Below are 20,312 nucleotides of genomic sequence, written 5' to 3' on the forward strand. Positions count from 1 at the left end.
GTTCTTTATCAGTGGTTGGGAGGCAATGATGAGTCGGTATGATTATCAGAAGATAAGACACTCACACCCTTCACAAAGGTGTCTGCACAATTAGCAGACAACTTTAACACTGTTCAGGTAACCAAAGAAATGCAAACTAACCAATATAATACCTATTAAAAGTGCAAAAATAGTGATAGTACTACAGGTACTAAGAAGTGTGTGGTAAACCGGCCCACTGCCAGCAATAGTGTAAATAAGGACAACCCATTGGGAAAGCCATCTGGCAATGTTTCAAGAGTCTTCAAAGGCCTATACCATTTAACTCGGTAATTACATGCCTAAGGGTGTAAAAAACTCTGTGCTTAAGGAAACTCACTGCATTATTATATGGTGAAAAACCTGAAATAGTTGAAATGCTTATCAGATGGGGGGAAGGTCATTACATAAATTACAGTCTAGGAACTCAATGGAACTGAGACCTCAGGACTCTGGGCCATGTGTTAATTAAAACAAGCAAAATAAATGAACTTTATGGTTGCAATTAAATATGTAAAGGGATCAAGACCCAGAAGAATTAGAAAAATGTAAACAATTTGTTAAGATTGTGGAATCGTGGGTGATTTCTTCTTTGTATTTTGTTACCACAATGTCCATATTTTTAACTTCCAAAATGACTGCTTACACAAAAAAAACCCCCCACACTGCTCACCACGGTTGGCTTACATTTTCCATGCTTCTTCCACAGTGCGTCTCCTCTCAATTATCTCCCTCCGCAGCTTTACCATCTCCCTTTGAATCTCCTCCTCCTCTTTCTTGGCCTCCAGAGCCTTCTTTTTCTTCTCTTCCTGCACCAAATACTGAGCCTCTAAGAAGACCGATTTTTTCAGGGTCTTCTCCATTCTCTGGCGCTCTAGTTCCTTCTCACGTCTCATGCGGTTTTCTTTTACCTTAAAGAGAATACAGTGAGGGTGAAACGCAGCCTTTCAAATAGAAAAAGATAAAACAAAAGCTTAGAATACATTTTCAAGTTCATGATATGCCCAGTTTGAAACATTCTGGTCCAGGAGCCCACTGTTCATTGGAAGAATATGAAAAACTCATTTTTTACCTGGGTAGGGGCCAATAAAAGGGTCTACATGAAGTCAGGTGAGAGACTCCCAGAACTCTGACAATGATTTGCACCAAGTAAATATTGAAAATCTACAGGTCAGATGCCAAGCTCTGGATTCTTACTTAGTAATGATATCCTACCCCTAAAATTTTCTAAGGTATATACTACTGCTGTTTATGGAGGCCCTGTGGGCATGCTGATTATAATTTAAGAAAGAATACAGGTATTTTGGGGAGACTACATTTTGAAAGATACAATAGTGATGGGCGCCTGGGTGGATCAGTGGGTTAAGCCTCTGCCTTTGGCTCAGGTCATGATCGCAGAGTCCTGGGATGGAGTCCTGAGTTAGGCTCTCTGCTCAGCGGGGAGCCTGCTTCCTCCTCCTCTCTCTCTCTGCCTGCTTCTCTGCCTACTTGTGATCTCTGTCTGTCAAATAAATAAATAAAATCTTTAAAAAAAAAAAAGATACAACAATGATTTACTGCTATGAGGAATGCAACACTATTCACTATTGTTATTTAAATGTATTAATGATTCTGGCTCATATTTGGAAATCAAAACCATGACTTTCACAGATATTTGTGAATAAGCACAATTTTTCAAACCTATTAATTTTCCAGAGCCCTTTCTAGCTATGAATTAAGGAGTGCTCCTTTACCTCCCTCTTCACTGAACTTTACCCTTACTTCTCTCCACTTATGTTAAGACTTGTAGATATTGGCAATCTCTTGTTGAACCTTCTCTCCTCCCTTTTATCATAAACCTGAACTAGAACCATACTTCTAACCCTTTTTCTAACATCCTCAGGGCTGATTAGGCACACCCTAATAGTTTAAAGCAACCAGAAATTCAGGGTTATAAAAAAACAAGATACAATGTATAGACATTCATTCTAGTTCAGTCTTAGTTCTGGACATGTGGAAAAGACTTGGTCATTCTGATTTCCTGAAGATCCCCTACGAAGAGTTGAGACACATCTTTTTCCTATAACCCACTATTTATTCCCTTTGAAGAGAAGAAAGTTCCCATATGCCCTTCTAATTCAAAACAGCTGAACTAGATTTAATTCAGATCTGTCCTCCCTTTCAAATTATAATCACAAAATGAGTGAATTTTTCAGTTGTCTGGAAAAGAATTATCATTATAACATTCACTAGAATATTCATGATATTAATATTTTCATGCCACAGTTCAAAAATCAAATTCAAGCAAAACCAATCTACATATTTATAATAGATAGTACCATATACAAACTAATAAAGTTTAGTTCACCACTCCATTGTTCGAAATCAGTTATTCTTTTTTTTGGTTTTCTTAAATAAATTGTTTCCTGTCCTCAGTTTATGAGCATTATTTTTCTTCTGAAGTTCTATTTTATTTTTATTCTTTCTAACCAAACCACAGATGGCACTCTTTTTCATAATAAAGCCTAAGTCTTTATTTAAGCTTATTAAATGTGTTACACAAAGATTGCTTCCTGTTACCCATTTTAATTTTGTTTTTCCCTCCCACCTGCTTATGTCTCATCTCCATGGTAAGACGAGGATCCTTCTGCTGCTGCTTGTCTTGGTTTCCATTCATTCCAAGATCTTCCAACATTCCAGAATCCACCACTTTTTTATGGAGCAGATGGTCTATAAATTTTTGAACGGTGGTACTTTCCTCTTCTTCCTCCAAATAGCCACACAACTCTGGGGGAGACAGAGCAACAACAAAAAAAGGGAAAATTAAAAAAAAAATTTAGTACAATTTCCATATTTATATAATCCTGGTACAATAAAAATACGAAGCTGTGAGTGTTCAATAAATAGTAACTGATAATGCCAATTGGATGAGCACAGCCCTCAGCAATTAACTACCTTCAAATGAGAGGAAAAAAATTCCACTCATGAGGAATTACCCTCACCCAAGTCACAAAATACTCCTTCACTGCCAAATGTAAAAGACACTACTTCAGTCTAAACATCCTTGAAGACTCCATTGTTTTTTTTAAATGGCTTTATTGAGGTATAACTGACATACAATACACTGTAAATATTTAAAGTCTACCATAAGTTTTGACATATACATCTACCAGTAAAATCATGACTATAATCAAGATAAAGAACGTGTCTGTCAGCTCCAAAAGGGTTCTCATGCTGATTTGCAATCTCCTCCTCCCACTCCTCCCCATGTTCTCGGTCTTATCCCAGGCAACCACAGACCTGCTTTCCTCTCACGATAAATTAATTTACATTTTCTAGAATTTCTTATCAATTAAACCATACACAATGTACTCTCTTTTTGGTCAGGCTTCTTTTACTCAGCATAATTATCTCTGAGATTCATCATGTTGTTGTATCAACAGTTTATCACTTTTTCTTGCTGATTAGTATTCCACTGTATGGGTATACCATCATTTGCTCATTCATTCATGGATAAACATTTGGGCTGTTTCCAGATTTTGGCTATGACAAAGTTGTTATAAACATTTGTGTACAAGTTTTTGTATGAACATATGCTTTCTCTTCTCTTGGAAAAATGCCTAGGAGTAGAATGGCTGGATCACAGAAGTATCTGTTAAACTTTTTAAAAAACTGTCAAACAGTTCTCCAAAGTGGTTACAAAATTTTATATTCTCACCAGCATTACTGGTGTGCTCCAGTTCCTCTATCCTCACCAATACTTAGTATGGTCAGTCTTTGGTTATAAGCCATTTTGATAGGTAGGTAATGGTTACTCAGGGTAGTTCTAATCTGCATTTTCTCAATGACTAATGATATGAACATCTTCCTCACTGATGTTCTGTTTAGTTCCACGCATTACTGAAAATGGGGTATGAGGTCTCCAAATAATTTGGAGACTTGTGCAATATCTATTTCTCCCTTTGACTTTCTCAGTTTTTGCTTCATGTGTTTTGGGGCTCTTTTTCTTTCCTTTTTAGCATTTTATTTGAGAGAGAGAGAACATGAATGGGGAGAGCAGAGGGAGAGGAAGAAGCAGCCTTTCCATTTAGCAGGGAGCCCGATATAGGGCTCGATCCCAGGACCCTGAAATCATGACCTGAACTGAAGGTAGATGCTTAGCCAACTGAGCCACCCAGGCACCCCTATTTTGGAACTCTTTTATTAGGTGTATGTATGTTTATACTTATGTTTTCTTGATGGCTGACCTTATTATCATTATGAAATGCCCTTCTTTGTCCCTAGTAACAATTTCTTATGGTAAAGTCTACTTTTTCTCCTGATATTAGTAAGCTGCTCTCACTCTCTTTTGGTTACTGATTACATAGTATATCTTTTCCCATCTTTTTACTTTCAATCTATTCATGTCTTTGAATCTAAATTGTGTCTCCTGTAGATAGCATATAGTTACATATTTTAAAAATCATTCTGTCAATCTTTGTCTTTTAATTGGAATATTTAACCTGTTCACATTAAATGTAATTCATTTAGGTACGACTACGTACATACCTACCTATGTATGTACAAATATACGGTACGACTTATGTTTGTCATTTTCATATGTTTCCTATATGTCTTCTGTAAATGCCCTTTGTCAGGCTGAGGAATTGCTAGTTTGCTAAGTATTTTTTTAATCAGGGATGGATGTTAGATTTTGCCAAGTTCTTTTTCTGTGTCTATTGAGATAATCCCATATTAATCAATATTTTTGGTAAATATCCTTTTTTAATGGCTACAGAATAGGAATGTTTTAATCTACAAAAAAAAAAAGGGAAGAAAACAGAACAAAAAATTCTACAAGCATAAGAGTGAGGCCTGGTATGATACTAAATGATAATTGTCAATCTAAATAAATACAACTAGATCTATTAGCATCATATGAAAGGACTAATAGTTTCACTATAGTCCACACAGTTTCAGAATAAATATGAAGTATGGAAATGCCTCACTTTAATAATGATATTAATAAATTAGAAAACATCCAAAAGGTGGCAACCAGCATAATAAGATTTAGAAATGATGTGATATGAAGAACTGTTTTGAGAACTGGTATATTTAAGCTAGAAACACTGAAGTATAGGAGAGATCAGACATGATTATATGACAAACAAACAAACAAACAAACAAAAACAACAATACTTCTCTTGGGAGAGGGAACATGGCATTATTTTCTCTTACACTAAAGAGCTACAAATGTCAAACTCCTACTTCTCCCAAGAGAAAATATATTGAGGATTAGAGCCCAACAATAAGCTCCTCTATCCTGGGAGATGTGCCAGCAGAAATTATATCACCCATGTGTGAGGGATACTAAGGAATGATCTCTATCTGAGGGCGTGAAAAGGGGAGATCAGACCAGGTGACCTTGAAGGATTCCTCTAACTTTAAGAGCTCATGATTTTGTGGTCGCTGGGCTGGGAATATTGTAGGTTTTGTAGAGTCCTAAACAAGGGGAATACTGCCAGGTGAGTTTACCAAGCATGGGTGTGAGTCACACATGAGGAGTTGCCACCACCATTGCTGGGCATACCTTTATGCTGAGGAAAAAAAATACCAAATTCCGAGTACACTCAATGAACCCTTACTCGCTAGTTGGGTGTATAAGCAGTAAACTCTTTTATAAATGTAAAATGTTTAAATGTAGCCACATCAAAATAAAGAGTCATTCAGCAAAATATGGGAAGAGACACTCAAAGAGCATTAATTGCTATTATAGTCATAAGAGAATTACAAATAGAATATTTTATTTAAAAAACACCATGAATGTACTGAGGATATAGGTAAATAATTTAAATTGAACCAAGAAAAATTAAAGCCATTTATAAAACTAAGCAAACCACAGCAAATAATATTTCATTAATTATTTAAAACAATTAAAAAGACTTCTTAGATACATTCATTAGATGTTAAAGCTTAGAACAATCAAAAAAGTTCTTACCATCAAACTTGTCATATTTCAAATGATCACTGGCTTCTGGCATAGGAAGGGTATTTAACCCAGTGTCTTCAGCATCCTCTTCACCATCACTTGCTAGTTCTTGCTTAAGTTTGGTGTCTAACCACTCACTGACTAGTTCCTGAGCTATCAACAAAACAAAAAAAAATTTTAATATTACTATTACTTCAGAGACTTTCTTCTTTCACTGTTTTCATTCACTCAGTAAATACTGAGTATCTATCATGTGTCAGGTACTGTGTTAGATGCTAAGAAAAGAGCAACAAACAAAAAAGGACAAATAAAACTTGTCACCAACAAAGTTTACATTTTAACTGGAGAAAAGAGACAATAAATAAGTAAATCAGAAAAACAGAGCTGGCAAGTGAGAAACAGTACGCAAAGAAATGGAAGGTAAGTATTGACAGTTTGAAACTGGGGACTCAAAGAAGGCCTTTTTGAGAAGATATTTGGGCAAAAAAGGGAAGAAAGTGAGGAAGTGAGCCATATGGATATGTGAGGAAATCTTATTCCATGCAGAGGGAAAGCAGTTGCAAAGGCCCTAAGGAAGAGAATGTCCATAGTGTTGGAGTAGTAGCAAAGAGGCAGTGCGGCTAGAAAGGAGTGAGTGAAGGGGAATAATAGGAGATAAAGGAAAGAGATAATGTGGGGATCAGATTTTGAGCAGTGGTTCTAGATCATGGATGATCTTGTCCCCCCGGTGGACATTTGGCAACATCTGGAGCCATTTTTGGTTACTGTAACAGGGATAAGTGATACTAGCATCTGGTAGGCAGAGGCCAGATTTGCTGTTAAACATCAGCAATGTTTGGTGTCAGTATTTACTGAGTGGTTAGACACCAAACTTTGGGGCCCTCACCCCAAAGATAATTATCTAATTATCTGTTGTATCATCCACAGTGCTGAGGTTGAAAATCCCTTACACAGAAGCAGGGGACACCAGTTGGGAGATAAATGCAATAATCCAGGAAAGAAGTGATAGTAGCCTGGGCCTGGACAGGAAGTAATAAAAATGGTCCAATTTTAGAAAGTATTGCTTTGAGGTGGAACTGACAGGATTTGCTGATGTAGTGGATATGGGAATGAGAGAAAGAAATCTACAAGGTTTCTGGCTGAAGCAACTGCAAAAATGGAGATGCCATTTACTGAGACAGGGAAGGCCGAGGGACAAGCAGGTTTAGAGGGAACACCAGGAATTCAGTTTTAGGTTAGTTCAGTTTGAAATGCTTAGGAGACATACACATAATAATGTCAAACAGGTATTGGCTATACCACTCTGGATTTCTGGGGAGAGGTCCAAGCTGAAGAAATAAATGTGGGTGTCGTCAGCATATGGATAGAATTGAAAGCCGCAGAAGTGGATGAGAGCACCAAAAGAGGAAGATGGATAGAGAACTGGTTCCAGGAATAAGCCCTGAAGAACTCCGGTATTTAGGGGTTGAAGAGATAAGGCAGAACCAGAAAAGCAAACTAGGAAGGAGAGGCCATTGAGGTAGGAGGAAAACCAAATAATGAAAGCCAAATTCAAACTTCTATTTGAATTTTTTTCTTAGTAATATTCAGAAATCTTCAATATATAGGTATGAGAGACAATGTCTACTTTAGCAATACCTTCATCACTATCATCATTATCAAACAGCTCTATGAGTAGGACATAGGGGTTTCAAAGAAAAGTATGTATTTCAGCACTATCTTCATCACCGTTACCATGATCACATAGTGCTGAGGGAATGGAATGTTTCTTACATTAAATGAGGTCAAAAGGCGGGGCGCCTGGGTGGCTCAGTCTTAAGCATCTGCCTTCGGCTCAGGTCATGATCCCTGTGTCCTGGGATTGAGCCCTGCATGGGGTTCCCTGCTCAGTGAGGAGCTTACTTCTCCCTCTCTCACTCCCCTTGCTTGTGTTCCCTCTCTCACTGCCTCTCTGTCAAATAAATAAATCTTAAAAAAAAAAAAAAAGGCATTTTAAACAGGAATACAGGGCATATAAAATAGAAAACAATGAATCAAGACAGTAGAAACCATGTAAAAAGTATACTAGCAATTTTATTGGCTTTCAGAGGAAGGTAAAGAAAGGGAACAGAAATTTTTTTTTAAAGATTTTATTTATTTATTTATTTATTTGAGAGAAAGAGAGAGAGAAAGAGAGGGGAGAAGATCAGAGGGAGAAGCAGACTCCTTGTGGAGCTAGAAGCCCGATGTGGGACTTGATCCTGGGACCTCAGGATCATGACCTGAGCCAAAGGCAGTTAGTTGCTTAACCAACTGAGCCATCCAGGCGGCCCAAGGGAACAGATATTTACTGAGTAACCCTGTGTACAATAATTCAGACATTTAGATGTATAATAATTTATATGTGAATAAGTCAGATTTACTAAATGCCATTCATTAGTAAATAGGAGTTTGCTATGCAGTCCCGCAAAAGAACAAAGAACGGGAACTGCCCTCCCTTGGAGGGTTCAACTGCAGGAACATCTCCTTTTGGATCAGAGGCTCTAAGGCTACATTAAAGCAGAGTTTCTCAAACTATGTTCCTCAGAACATTGCTTCTTATTGAATATTAATAGATGATTGATGAGAGGAGAAAAAAGGATATTAGCCTTTGAAAACCATGTTCTCTTCATATACTAGCACTTTCCAATGTGTAGGACTAATTCCTCAGGATAGGAATATGGATTTCAGGATAAAAAGAGTTTCAAAGTATAGGAAGCTTGGGAATTGGGGTAACTAAACATTTTTTAGACAGCATGACTTCTCAGAAACTCTAAGAGGCTAAAGTATATTATGTATTCCCACCAGTGGGTTGGGAGACAGTGTGCAAAGTGTAGCCTTGCCAATTTCAGAACCAATCTCCTTTTCCCATCTCCAGTTCTAGCAACCACCCAAGACCAAGGGCCTTTATTGCTTACCCAGACCCTATACCAGCCTCTCACTGAACTCACTCTTCCCTCCTTTTCTCCCCTATAATTCACTTTTGTATATTTAAAATATTGATCTGCTTAAAACCCTTGAATGATGCCCCATCATACTCAGAATAAAATCTAAATTCTCTTACCAGGCTTATCGGCCATGTTAACAGGTATTTTGCTCACTCCTGCAAGCTCATCTCCATTGGGAAGTTCCAGCCACACTGGTTTTCCTTCAGTTCCTGAAGGACACCAAGCTTGTCTGTACTTTAACTCTCGATGCTACCTTTTCCTCTGTCTGGGATGCCCTTCCTCCATTACGGGTTAGCTGGCTCCTTCTTATTACTCAGGTCCAAACCTGAATGATTTATTACTACCTAATAATTTTAAGTTTCCTTTGTTCTTACAGTAGAATTTGCATCCCATGAAAGCAAGGGCTTTGCCTCTTTTGTTCAAACCCTGTTCCTCCAGTGCCTAAAATAGTACTTGGCACAGGCATAATTATATATATATTTGTATATAATAGATTTTATTATAAATGTAAGTTGTTATTATATATATACTTATAAATAATTTTATATATTTTTTGAATGAAGACATGCTATGAATAAATAGAGCCATTTAATAGAATAAATTAATGGAATAAAAAGAGACAGTAATCTAAATGGAAGCTGGCTTCCAGGACATGGCCGCTCTGACTTTCCTCCTACCTCTGTGGCCTTTCCTTTCCAGTCTTTGCTGGTTCCCCTGATCTCTTCATCCCTAAATGCTGGGGTTCCCCAGAGTATCGGAAACTAAATACTAAATTACAGAAGAGTAAATGTTTTGGGGAGGTAGGAAGGTTAGAGAAGTTTAGACTCTCTTCATAAAGAATGAAGTGGATTTACAAACTAATGGTCAAATGATCTCCTAAGACTAGATCAAGTGATCATGCTGCAAGAGGGATACCTATAACACCCACCAGGCAGCTATGTTGTATCAAACTGCCTCTGGATGTGGTTCCATTTTGGGAGACAAAATGGGCCTTAAATATAGCCTTACTTATAATGTTGGAGTTCACTCCAGGATAGATCGAGGTAGGAAGACACAAAACTTGAGAAAGAGAAAGAAAAGTCTCCATCCTGTACTCTAAAATGCATCATAGGTTATGCTTTAGCAAGCTGTATTCTAAAGAACTGTTAATACTGCAGCAAAAATGTATTTTCTTACCTTCTGCATAGACTTCATCATGATCCTCTATTTGCTCAGATGTTTCCAAATCTCTGATTTCGCTCCAAAGCCTTCTGGACAAATTGGAATTTGTAGCAGAAAATGCTTTTGAAACTGCAAATTCGGAGGCTTTCTCCACCTTCTTTCATATCATAGAAAAAAACTCATTTAGATGACGACAACCTTGTTAGGGCTAATGGATTTCTTTCCTACTCAAGAAACTGATTTTCTACCACCAACTAAGATAACTTCCACTGTTCCATTTTTAAAGGAATCCTGGAGGCTTAAACACCCCAAATAATTTCATTTTTTAAACATGAAATTAATTGCAATAGTTTCCCAAATTTTAACATGTATTCACAATGTTTATTTATTTATTTATTTTTAAGATTTTATTTATTTATTTGACAGACAGAGATCACAAGTAGGCAGAGAGGCAGGCAGGGAGAGAGGAGGAAGCAGGCTCCCCGCTGAGCAGAGAGCCTGATGCGGGGCTCGATCCCAGGACCCTGGGATCATGACCTGGGCCGAAGGCAGAGGCTTTAACCCACTGAGCCACCCAGGTGCCCCCACAATGTTTATTTTTGAACAAAAGTTATTATTTAAACTTTAGATTACTTTTGTTTAGAGCATTAGTGATGGGATCCTGACACCTGGATATTTTATTTTAAATAAAAAATACAGTATTATTAGCTCCCAATGCTACTAGGATCTGCATATGAATATAAAGCAGAGGCAGAGCAGCTACACTTCCTCAAAATCCTACCCCTGGAATGAACCTCCCATCATACATTAAACAAACTATAGGCTCAATGAAATTGGGATTATAGCCATCCAGAATGGTTTGAAGCAACAGTAAAAACATGGCCCAATTAATGGGATTGGTGGAGGTGGGCAAACTGTTGGCACTTTGATTTACCTGCATAATATAAAAGAATTTCTTTTGCAATTAAATCCCCGACTTTCTCCCTCCCCACAAACTTGGTCTCCTCCACATCTGCTGTATTCCCAGGCTTCCAACCTAGGTGACAATGCCATTTTTTCAGTTCTCAGGATGAAAACCTTGGGAGTCCTTGAATCTATTCTCTCCCTCTTACCCCAAAACCAATCTGTCAGGAAATCTGTTGACTCTATTTTCAAAATATATCCAGGACCTGACCCCTTCTTATCATCTCTTCTGCTATCACCTGGTTCAAAGCACTACAATTTCCTCCTGACAGGTTTTCTGTGATCATCTCCCACCACAGCTCAGATGGTCCCTTTGAAATGGAAGCCGTACATAACTCTGGTCAAAATCCTTTCATGTTTCCCTATTTCACTCAGAATAAAAATCAAGGTCCTTACTATGTGCTTCAAGGTCCTGCACCATGAAGCCCTTTGTAAACTCTCCAACCTTCTCCTTTGCTACATCCTGTTGCTCACTTGACTTCAGCCACACCGACCTTGCGCATGCCTTCTCAAATGTGCCAAGCATGGTCACACCTCATGGCCTTTGTTCTTACTTCCCCTCTGCTGCACTGCTTTCCCTCTTGCCACCTCATGTCTTTACCCAAATGTCACCTTCATAGTAAGGCTTTCTCGAACTATCCTACATGAAATTGTAACCACCCTCCTCACAGCTCTCTCTATTCCCCTTCTCTGTTCTTTCTCTATAGCACTTCTGACCTCATAACATATTTTACCCTATATTGTCTCCCCTTAGTAGAATGTAAGCAGGCATGTTTGTCCTCTTCATGTGTAAAACCCCCAGTACCTATAAGAGTGCTTGGCATATAACAGGTGTCCCATAAATATCTGTTAAAACAATGAATACATGTGGGCGCCTGGTTGGCTCAGTGGGTTAAGCTGCTGCCTTCGGCTCGGGTCATGATCTCAGGGTCCTGGGATCGAGTCCCGCATTGGGCTCTCTGCTCAGCGAGGAGCCTGCTTCCTCCTCCTCTCTCTCTCTGCCTGCCTCTCTGCCTACTTGTGATGTCTCTCTGTCAAGTAAATAAATAAAACCTTAAAAAAAAAAAAAGAATACATGTAAAATTTATTTTTTTAAAGATTTATTTATTTGAGAGCGAGTGAGCAAGTGAGTGAGCATGCGTGCACACGCAGGGGGAGAGGCAGAGAGTGAGGGAGACAAGCAGACTCCCCGCTGAGTGGCGACCCTGACACCAGCTTCAATCCTGAGATCACAACCTGAGCCAAAGTCAAGAGTTGGACACTCAACCAACTGAACCACTCATGTGCCCCTAAAATGTATTTTAAAAAGCTGTACTTACCCATAGTTTATATTCCTGCCTATTTTGAAAAAGATTTTTCCTCCTGCCCTTCATGGAAAGACTGGTAGAACCTCTGGCAAAACTTGCCAGGGAGTTTACCTTTTAAATTCTCAAGGGTTTCATGTATTAAGTTTGAATTAGAAACAGAGGAATAAAGTTGAAAAGCTAAGGGTAATTTGAAAAAGATGTAGAAAACAGAACACACAGGAAAAGATATGAATCAGAAGAAAACATGATCTAATCAGGGTTAGAATAAAGAAAGTATCATTCATTCTTTATGAGTCACTCTGGAGAGATCTGTCTCCCACATTATTTCTTGGCCTCTGATGTGCCCAAATTTATGATGGTTGATATGGCACTTATTGGATGGTCACAATATGCTTGGCACATAGTCCTTTCCTTTAACGTTTTAAAATTCTAAGACAGCAAGATGAATTTCATATATATCATGTATGTATATAACATTTTAAGTGTATATAACATTTTAAATGTATATAACATTTTAAAATGTTAGTATAATCTGAATAAATCTAATATAAAATGTTGCCAAATTCAACGTAGAAAGAATGTGACAACACATCTTGGGTAGTTCTTTTTGGGCTTTTGCATATTGTAAAAGCAGTGTCACAGCTAAAAATAAAGAAATGGTTTCTAAAGGTAAATTATTGTGATTTATTACTAGTTTGTACTGAGAGTTGACCTCTCCCTCTGCAGTTTTATGTCCAATAACAATGGTGTAATGTATCTCCCTTCTACTTTTTATTGCTTCAGCCTACATTATAAACAAAGAACCACTAGGGAAAAAAAAGATCAACTTTCAGTTTTTAAACTAACATTCACAAACAAAAAATGAACAGCAAAAACAGGATTGTAGATTTTGTTCCTTAGGCTATGAATGAAAGAAAGAACTCTGTAAGAGAGATCATCTCACCTGAATTGGAATTGGTATAGATTCTTAACAAAGGAGGTAAAGACAGCTTGGACACAGGGGCAGACTGATTTTGGTAATAAAGAAGGACATGGGCTGGTACTTACAAGGAAGGGTTGTTTGCTTGGCTCTCACAAAGCAAGTGTTTGGAATATCACTTAAAATGAAAATTTTGGTAAAAAAAAAAAAAACCCAACTAGATGATATTGGGGATTAGAAATAGTCTCTGGGGACGCCTGGGTGGTTCAATGGGTTGAGGCCTCTGCCTTCAGCTCGGGTCATGATCTCAGGGTCCTGGGATCAAGCCCCACATGGGGCTCTCTGCTCAGCGGGGAGCCTGCTTCCCCCTCTCTCTGCCTGCCTCTCTGCCTACTTGTAATCTCTGTCTGTAAAATAAAAAAAATAAAAATAAACATAAAATAAGAGATAGTCTCTGTATTTCCTTGTTTAAAATATTACATCCTTACCACTTCATTCAAAATAAATATGTGAGAGACAGAAGAGGTCTATCTTAAATTATATTTCAATAACACAAAGTATCAATTTAACAGCTTACTATTTAAGCAAGTTGATTGAAGGACTGAAGGCTAGCCCTGTTCTCACTACCTTAGTGGACATTGAGGGGAAAGCAAAACTAAAAGTGACTATCAAAGAGTTCACCTTTATCTAACTACCACTCACCTACTATCTACTATTTATTGCGTCGTGTGCCACGTGTGCAAGACACAACTCAAGAATCACTCTAAAGGAACACAGAGTGATTAGAAGAGTTTCTAATCAAATGTTTCTTACTCAGTAACTGTGTTACATGTAAATATATAATTTATAAAGAAACTATCTTAAGTTACTCCCATGATCTTATAAATACTCAGTAAGAGCTCCTTACATCCCATGACACACATCAATCCCAATGTCCACTCAACAGCAGGAACAGCAACTATAATGCACTCTTTCATTTCCTCAAGGCTGGGAGGTACAAGCACAACTTTCTCAATATGCCTTCAAGTGTAAACTGCATGTTTATAAATAATAGTTTGGGGAGTAATATATTTTTCAGAGTGTCCAATTTTTTAAAAAATCACTCTGTATACAAGCAAATGCTGAATGCAGTCTCTGTTGTGTATGAATGCCAATACAATTCCCAGGGAAAAAGTATTAGAAGATGGGATTAGGTGGTTGAGGTGGGTCAGGGGAAGTTGTTCACTGAGAGGGGCACCTCAAGCTGAATTTTAAGGGAAAGATCTAGAATGGCCCTCCCAGAAAGGAATAGTATCCCATTCTTGGAGGATCAGTGTGAGTCAAACTAAACGGAAGACAGAAGGGGAAGGAGATTGGCCTGACAAAAGTCACATAGAGTATCAGCAAAGGTGATGTTGCAGGTTGATTTATATTACAGCTAGATTGACAGAGGGCCTTAAATGCCCATCTAGAATTTAAAGTTTTATCAGGTAGCATACAGAATCCCTGAAAGTTAAGAATAGAGAATCAATGAAAATGTTTAAAAAGCTTAATTATCAACGTAACAGAATCCACAGGAGTAAAGAGACGAGTCAGTCAATCAAATCAGGATGAGGATAAATTGTAAGTTATAGTGAATTGCTGCATTTTCGGTGAGCTGCCCCAGAACGCAAAGTTCTACTCAAGGTCTGCCTGATTCTAAGCGACTTCAGCGTCCCTCCGGAAGACTTACCAACATTTCAGCCTCAAAGTTTGCTTGACTCCTGTATTCTAATGGCCTTTCCCGCAATCGTACTTCCACAACCCACTGACGTGGTCCTGAACCACATGACATAGAATCTTCCATTGTTCAACCCCAAAGCTGATAACCCCTCCCCAACATCAGCCTCCTGCCCATCTACCTCTTTTGCTTCCCTTCCTCTGCTACATTGGTGTTGTACCTAACCACAACCTTCATCAAATTAGGTCTCCTCCTCCTTTAAAGGGCCCTTTAAAGGGCCCCCTCCTTCCTACTCTGCCTGGATATTCAGCTACTCTCTTACATAAGCCTCAGATCTCTTGCATCTTTGCTTCTGCAGTGAAAACTCTCAAGCCTGGATCAATCTGCTCTACCAATTTTTGGTACCACATAAGATTTTGGTTACTTGATTCAGCCAAGTCCCCAGGGCTGCCCCAGTGATCTCTTCTGTTCAAAGAAAGCCCTTTCTCGACCTTCACCATGCTCCATACCCTTTCCATATTCTCTTCCTTTTTCCATGGAACAAGGTCTAAGCTGACTTTGAGAGGGTGGTACACTCAAGGGGATTTGGAAGTCTTAGGTCCAGAAGTCCTAACTGTTCAGGATACCCCCAGAGCTGGGTTACATTAGGGAACAAAATCATTAAAGAAGACAGGAGTGAACAGAAAAGTAGTAAGAGAAGCATGAGAAAACAGGGTCATAGAAAGATAATGGAGGAGATTTCTATAATTTAAAAAAGTGACAACTGTATCAAAGGAACCTTACAAAGTTTGAGGATGAAGAAGAGAATAGTGGATTTGATCAGGAAGTCATTTATGACAACTGCTTCTGAGGAGTGGTGAGAAACAGAAACAGGAGGAGGAAAATTACTGTAGACACCAGAGGATAATAAAAATGCAAGGGAAGGAGTCTAGACTATACACTCAAAGACACTGGATAAGAAAATGATGTACCATAATCAGAATGGACTGCAGGGAGGGTCAAGTAAGGACTTACTTTTTTTTTTTTTTTTTTTTTTTTGAGATGAGAGATTTGAGGGCATAATGGAGACAGAGCTACCACAGAAATTTTAGAGGAATGCTAAAAATCTAACCGGTCAAGCTGTCTGACAACTGCATAAAGTCAGAGCAGAATTTTATCCTTCTCTTTCACTTAAATCTTCCCTTCTGGAGGGGACAGTAACTAAATGTGCAGCTGAGCCCTGCGGGGGCCTGGCACTGGGACACTCAGCACAGACATGGAAACTAGGCTTTGTAGGAGGCTGGGAGTGGGCTTCCCAGAGGCTGGCCTCCATAACAGCAGATCTGTTTTACTGGTCTTCTAAGTCAGACCTTCTGCAGGAACCAGGAAGCCTTCTCTGCGCCATCTATATTAGTGTAACTCACCACATGTTTCTATTACATCCTTAATTCTCCCAAGAGTTTTAAGTAAGTTGTTTAACTCCACTGGACTATAAACTCAGGGAAGGCAGGGATTATACCTGCCCCAAGCATGGTTTTATCTTCAGTGTTCAACAGAATGGCCTAGTATTTAGAAGGACTTAATAAATACTGGCTGGATAAATAAATAGTTAATAGGGATTACATGTGGCTTAGGTTCCATCTGGAACTTATAATGCCTGTCAATTTAGATAAGTAATAGCTCTTCAAAATACGACCAGGCAGAATGGTATTTTCCCAGGAAAATGCTGCATGATTTTGAAACATATGCTGCACAAATGAACTGAGTATGGCAAGATGCCAAACTGGCACTCTGAGGCATGCACCGGAAGTAGTTTAATAGTACTTTCAACTTAAATGGTACTTGGACTCAAAAACACCTATCTCAAGCCTGGAAAAGAGCTCAGAAAGTTAACCTAACTCAATCCTCCCCTCACAGAACACTCAAACATATTCTTCATTAGTCCTAACATTAAGTGGCCATTTAGAATCCACTTGAATACTTCCACTATAGAAAATACATCTCTTTATGAGAATGCCTGCTCCATTTTTGGCTCCCTCCAGTTATGAGAAAACTCTTACAATGCATGCACGGCTTTCCTAATGCATTGGTCCCATAGATCAATGTAACTACAGTACAGTCTTTCCAATATCCGAGGAAGGCCACCACATCCTCTCTTACAGCTTCTTCTCCCCTGCTCCTTTAGTCCTCTTCATAGGATCCTCACAACATTTGAAAAAGCACGTCTAGGGGCACCTGGATAGCTCAATTGGTTAAGTGTCTGCCTTTGGCTCAGATCATGACCACAGAGTTCCAGAATCAAGACCAAGCCCCACAGCTCTTCCTCCCTCCGCCCCTCCCCCTGCTTGTGAATGCTCTCTCTCAAATAAATAAATAAAATCTTAAAAAAAAAAACAGCATGTTTATACTAAAAAAAAAAAAAAAGCATGTTTATACTCATTTTCTTGTCATTCATATTTTCAGGAGAAGCAACAGAATGATAAAGAAAAACTAAGGAATCTAAAACTAAAGCAACACAGTCCCATGAGAATAAAAATAGCAAAACATGCACAAAATGGAGATCTATCAGTACTCCTTCCCATCAGATTATGTCTGACTCTTAACTCTCTATCTTAACTGTGCAACATCCTTACCTTAATCCAGTGTTCCACATTGTCAGGCTCAAAGGCAGGCTGTAGATAACATATAGAGAATATTAATACACAGCAATAACTTTATGAATTTTGCCATTTTAATCTATCTTTCTGACTAAAGCATATGGGAATGTGTCCTTTTTCTTTCCCCAAGCCATTTCATCAGCAAGTTCAGCAAGAACACAGAATGATGGTTGGAAGAAGAAACGTGAAACCTTCTTTGGGAACTCTTCTGTTTTTATCTCCTGCCTAAGCCCACTTGGAGATTCTAATTTAATTGGTCTGGAATATGGCCCAGATGTATCCTTTTTTTTTTTTTCTTAAGCTCTCCAGGGGGACACCGGGGTGACTCAGTCGGTTAAAGTAGTGGACTCTTCATTTTGCCTTGGGTCATGATCTCAGGGTCCTGGGATCGAGTCCTGAGTCAGGCTCTGTGCTCAGCACACAGTGTGCTTGTCTCTCTCCCTCTGCTCCTCCTCTCATACTCTCTAATAAATAATATCTTTAAAAAAAAAAATAAAGCTCTCCAAGAGCCAAAATAGAGGAATGCTAGATATATTCCTTATAAAAAACTAAATAAGCCCTGATTAATGAGCCAGATTATTCAAAAGTCATGGAAGCAAATCTGCTTGGAGAAGGGTATGCCCCCTTCCTCATGTCCTTCTTTTCAAGAATAACCCTAGCAAGGGGCTTTCCTATCTTACCTACAGCAGGACTGTTGTTTGCTCCAATATGACCAGGGGTGGGGGTAGCGGTGGGAGGATGTGATTGGGGATAATCACTCTTCTGTCTTATAAAGCAGAAAATGAAGTAAAGATCATTTCTACCCAGGTCAGCCAGATATTAATCTAAAATTAGAAATCAGACCAGTAGGACACCTCCTTTCTTAACTCTCTGTAACTCTCAGAAGCTCGTAGAATTCCCTATAACAGTCACTTAGCAAATAGAGGTATGTGCTTTGCTAATAATTCAGGGGGTCTTTAAATAAAGAAGGGAATATCTAAACTAGCATACTGTCACATGGAGGAAGGAAAGGTGTAATACTCTTTCACTTACATAACACTTCACCTCCAAAGTACCTTAATTAATTAATGCAGCTGTACTGCTGAATAATTTTGTCTCTGCAACAGAGAAAGAGCTGATCCTATTAAAACACAACTGAACTTCAAGAAGCTCTTGTGCTTTTTTCCTTTTCATTCTCTAGGCAGTAACAAGGAGTACTAGCAGCAAAATCCTTCCTTTTGGAGTCTTAAGAAACTGTCCCAAATTTTACCTTTCATCATCAAGTCTATACCCATGACCTATTTGGGATCCAATCTCTTGTGGAACTAGCACATTACAACAGGAGCAGACTCTGTTTCCAACTCTCTCTAGTGTTCCTATCTAACCCTCTGGTATCTGGGGCAAGATATTCACCAAGTGGAATATGTCCAGGACATTATTTAGCAGATATATTTAGAACAAACTGCAAGCACGATTGTCTAGAGCCCTAAGAATGCCACATCTCTACAGAATTTTTTTTTTTAAAGAACGTGTAACTTCAGGGTGAAAACAGCTGGTGAAACTGCTCTGGAGCTGGAAGCTGAGAAGCCACTCCATTTTGGTACTCTCACTTACATTTCAAGCATTTATTTTTGTGGCTGTTAAAAAGGTAGTCTGTGGAAAGCGCACACCGTGTGACTATGACTTTGCACATGGCATTTATGTATGTTTCAAGTTTAAAATAGGGTTACCAGTTTTCCATGTCTTTGGATGCTAAGGCATCAGAGGAGGTAACAGATATAAAAAGGAAATGCTGGTTGAATTAAAAAAAAATTCAATTGAATCAAGTACTGGTATGTCTAATAACCACTTGCATTCCTGAGTTCGTTTTGATACTTTAAGAAAAATTAGAAGGGAGGAATATGAGGTAGAGGACTTAACATGAAGATCTGCCCTCTCCAATAACGATCCAAAATTTGGAAAGAAGAGAAGGAAGGAAAAAAAGATTGGAAAGGGAGGGAGGGAGGGAGGATGGAAGGAAGGAAGGAAGGAAGGAAGGAAGGAAGGAAGGAATGCGCAGGAACGTCCCTAAAATTGTGGAGGTGGGAATGCGTGGCGAGGGAGTTCAAGAATTCTCTTCACCAGGATGGGCACTAGCCGACCTCTCCTGTTTAAGATGGAACTAGTTCTTTCACGATGCTGCCCACCAAAGTAGCAAGGTATCCAGACCCCAAAGTTCATAGGCCCCCTTCGCCAGGGCAATGCTGTCTCCAGGGTCATCTAGGCAAGGGGAAGACGAGTAAGGATGCCCCTGGGGGAAGAGGGAGGTAGCGCAGCCCAGCCGGCAGGCCTCGGGGCCGGTCCCCGCCCCCCCTCCTCCCCCAGAGCTCCCGTTTGGGATGGATCACCTTGGGACTCGGCTTCCTTGTAAACTGTTTCCAGCGATTCTGCCCCGTCCTCTTCCTTGAGGAGGACCCTTCCTGGGGGGCCAGCAGCATTTTCCAGGTTCAGGCCCGGACCACCGCAAAACTGGAACGACCGCTCAGTTGCCGGGCTGCTTCCGCGTTGTCCTGGGAGTTGTAGTTCCTCCGGCCGCAAGGAAGGCAGATATGAGGCGCCGCCGAACCACTACTCCCAGGAGGCTTTGCGCAGGCGGAACGGGTTTGCTCAGTAACCTATGGCAACGGCAGCGGCCTCGCCGCAGCGCAGTCACTAGAGCTTGCTTTGATATCGCCCTT

General features: G+C 39.3%; 1 protein-coding gene across 2 annotated transcripts in view; it reads right to left on the reverse strand.

The window, feature by feature from the left end:
- The window catches only part of CCDC191 (coiled-coil domain containing 191), an 89,584-nt gene extending 69,291 nt beyond the window's left edge, over positions 1-20,293 (reverse strand). The window contains exons 1-6 of one of the 2 annotated variants that reach the window (XM_082740781.1): positions 19,983-20,293; positions 17,593-17,631; positions 10,108-10,249; positions 5,975-6,118; positions 2,606-2,784; positions 706-929 (exon numbers count right to left, since the gene is read on the reverse strand). In XM_082740781.1, the coding sequence (XP_082596907.1) occupies positions 706-929; positions 2,606-2,784; positions 5,975-6,118; positions 10,108-10,249; positions 17,593-17,631; positions 19,983-20,072 (818 nt within the window). In that variant the 5' untranslated portion in view covers positions 20,073-20,293. The remainder of the gene's footprint in view (positions 1-705; positions 930-2,605; positions 2,785-5,974; positions 6,119-10,107; positions 10,250-17,592; positions 17,632-19,982) is intronic. The other variant, XM_082740782.1, reaches the window with a different exon arrangement.
- Between the last annotated feature and the right edge of the window lie 19 nt (positions 20,294-20,312).

Source organism: Mustela nivalis, assembly GCF_964662115.1.
Source record: "Mustela nivalis genome assembly, chromosome: 1".
In the NCBI taxonomy this organism is placed as follows: Eukaryota; Metazoa; Chordata; class Mammalia; order Carnivora; family Mustelidae; genus Mustela; species Mustela nivalis.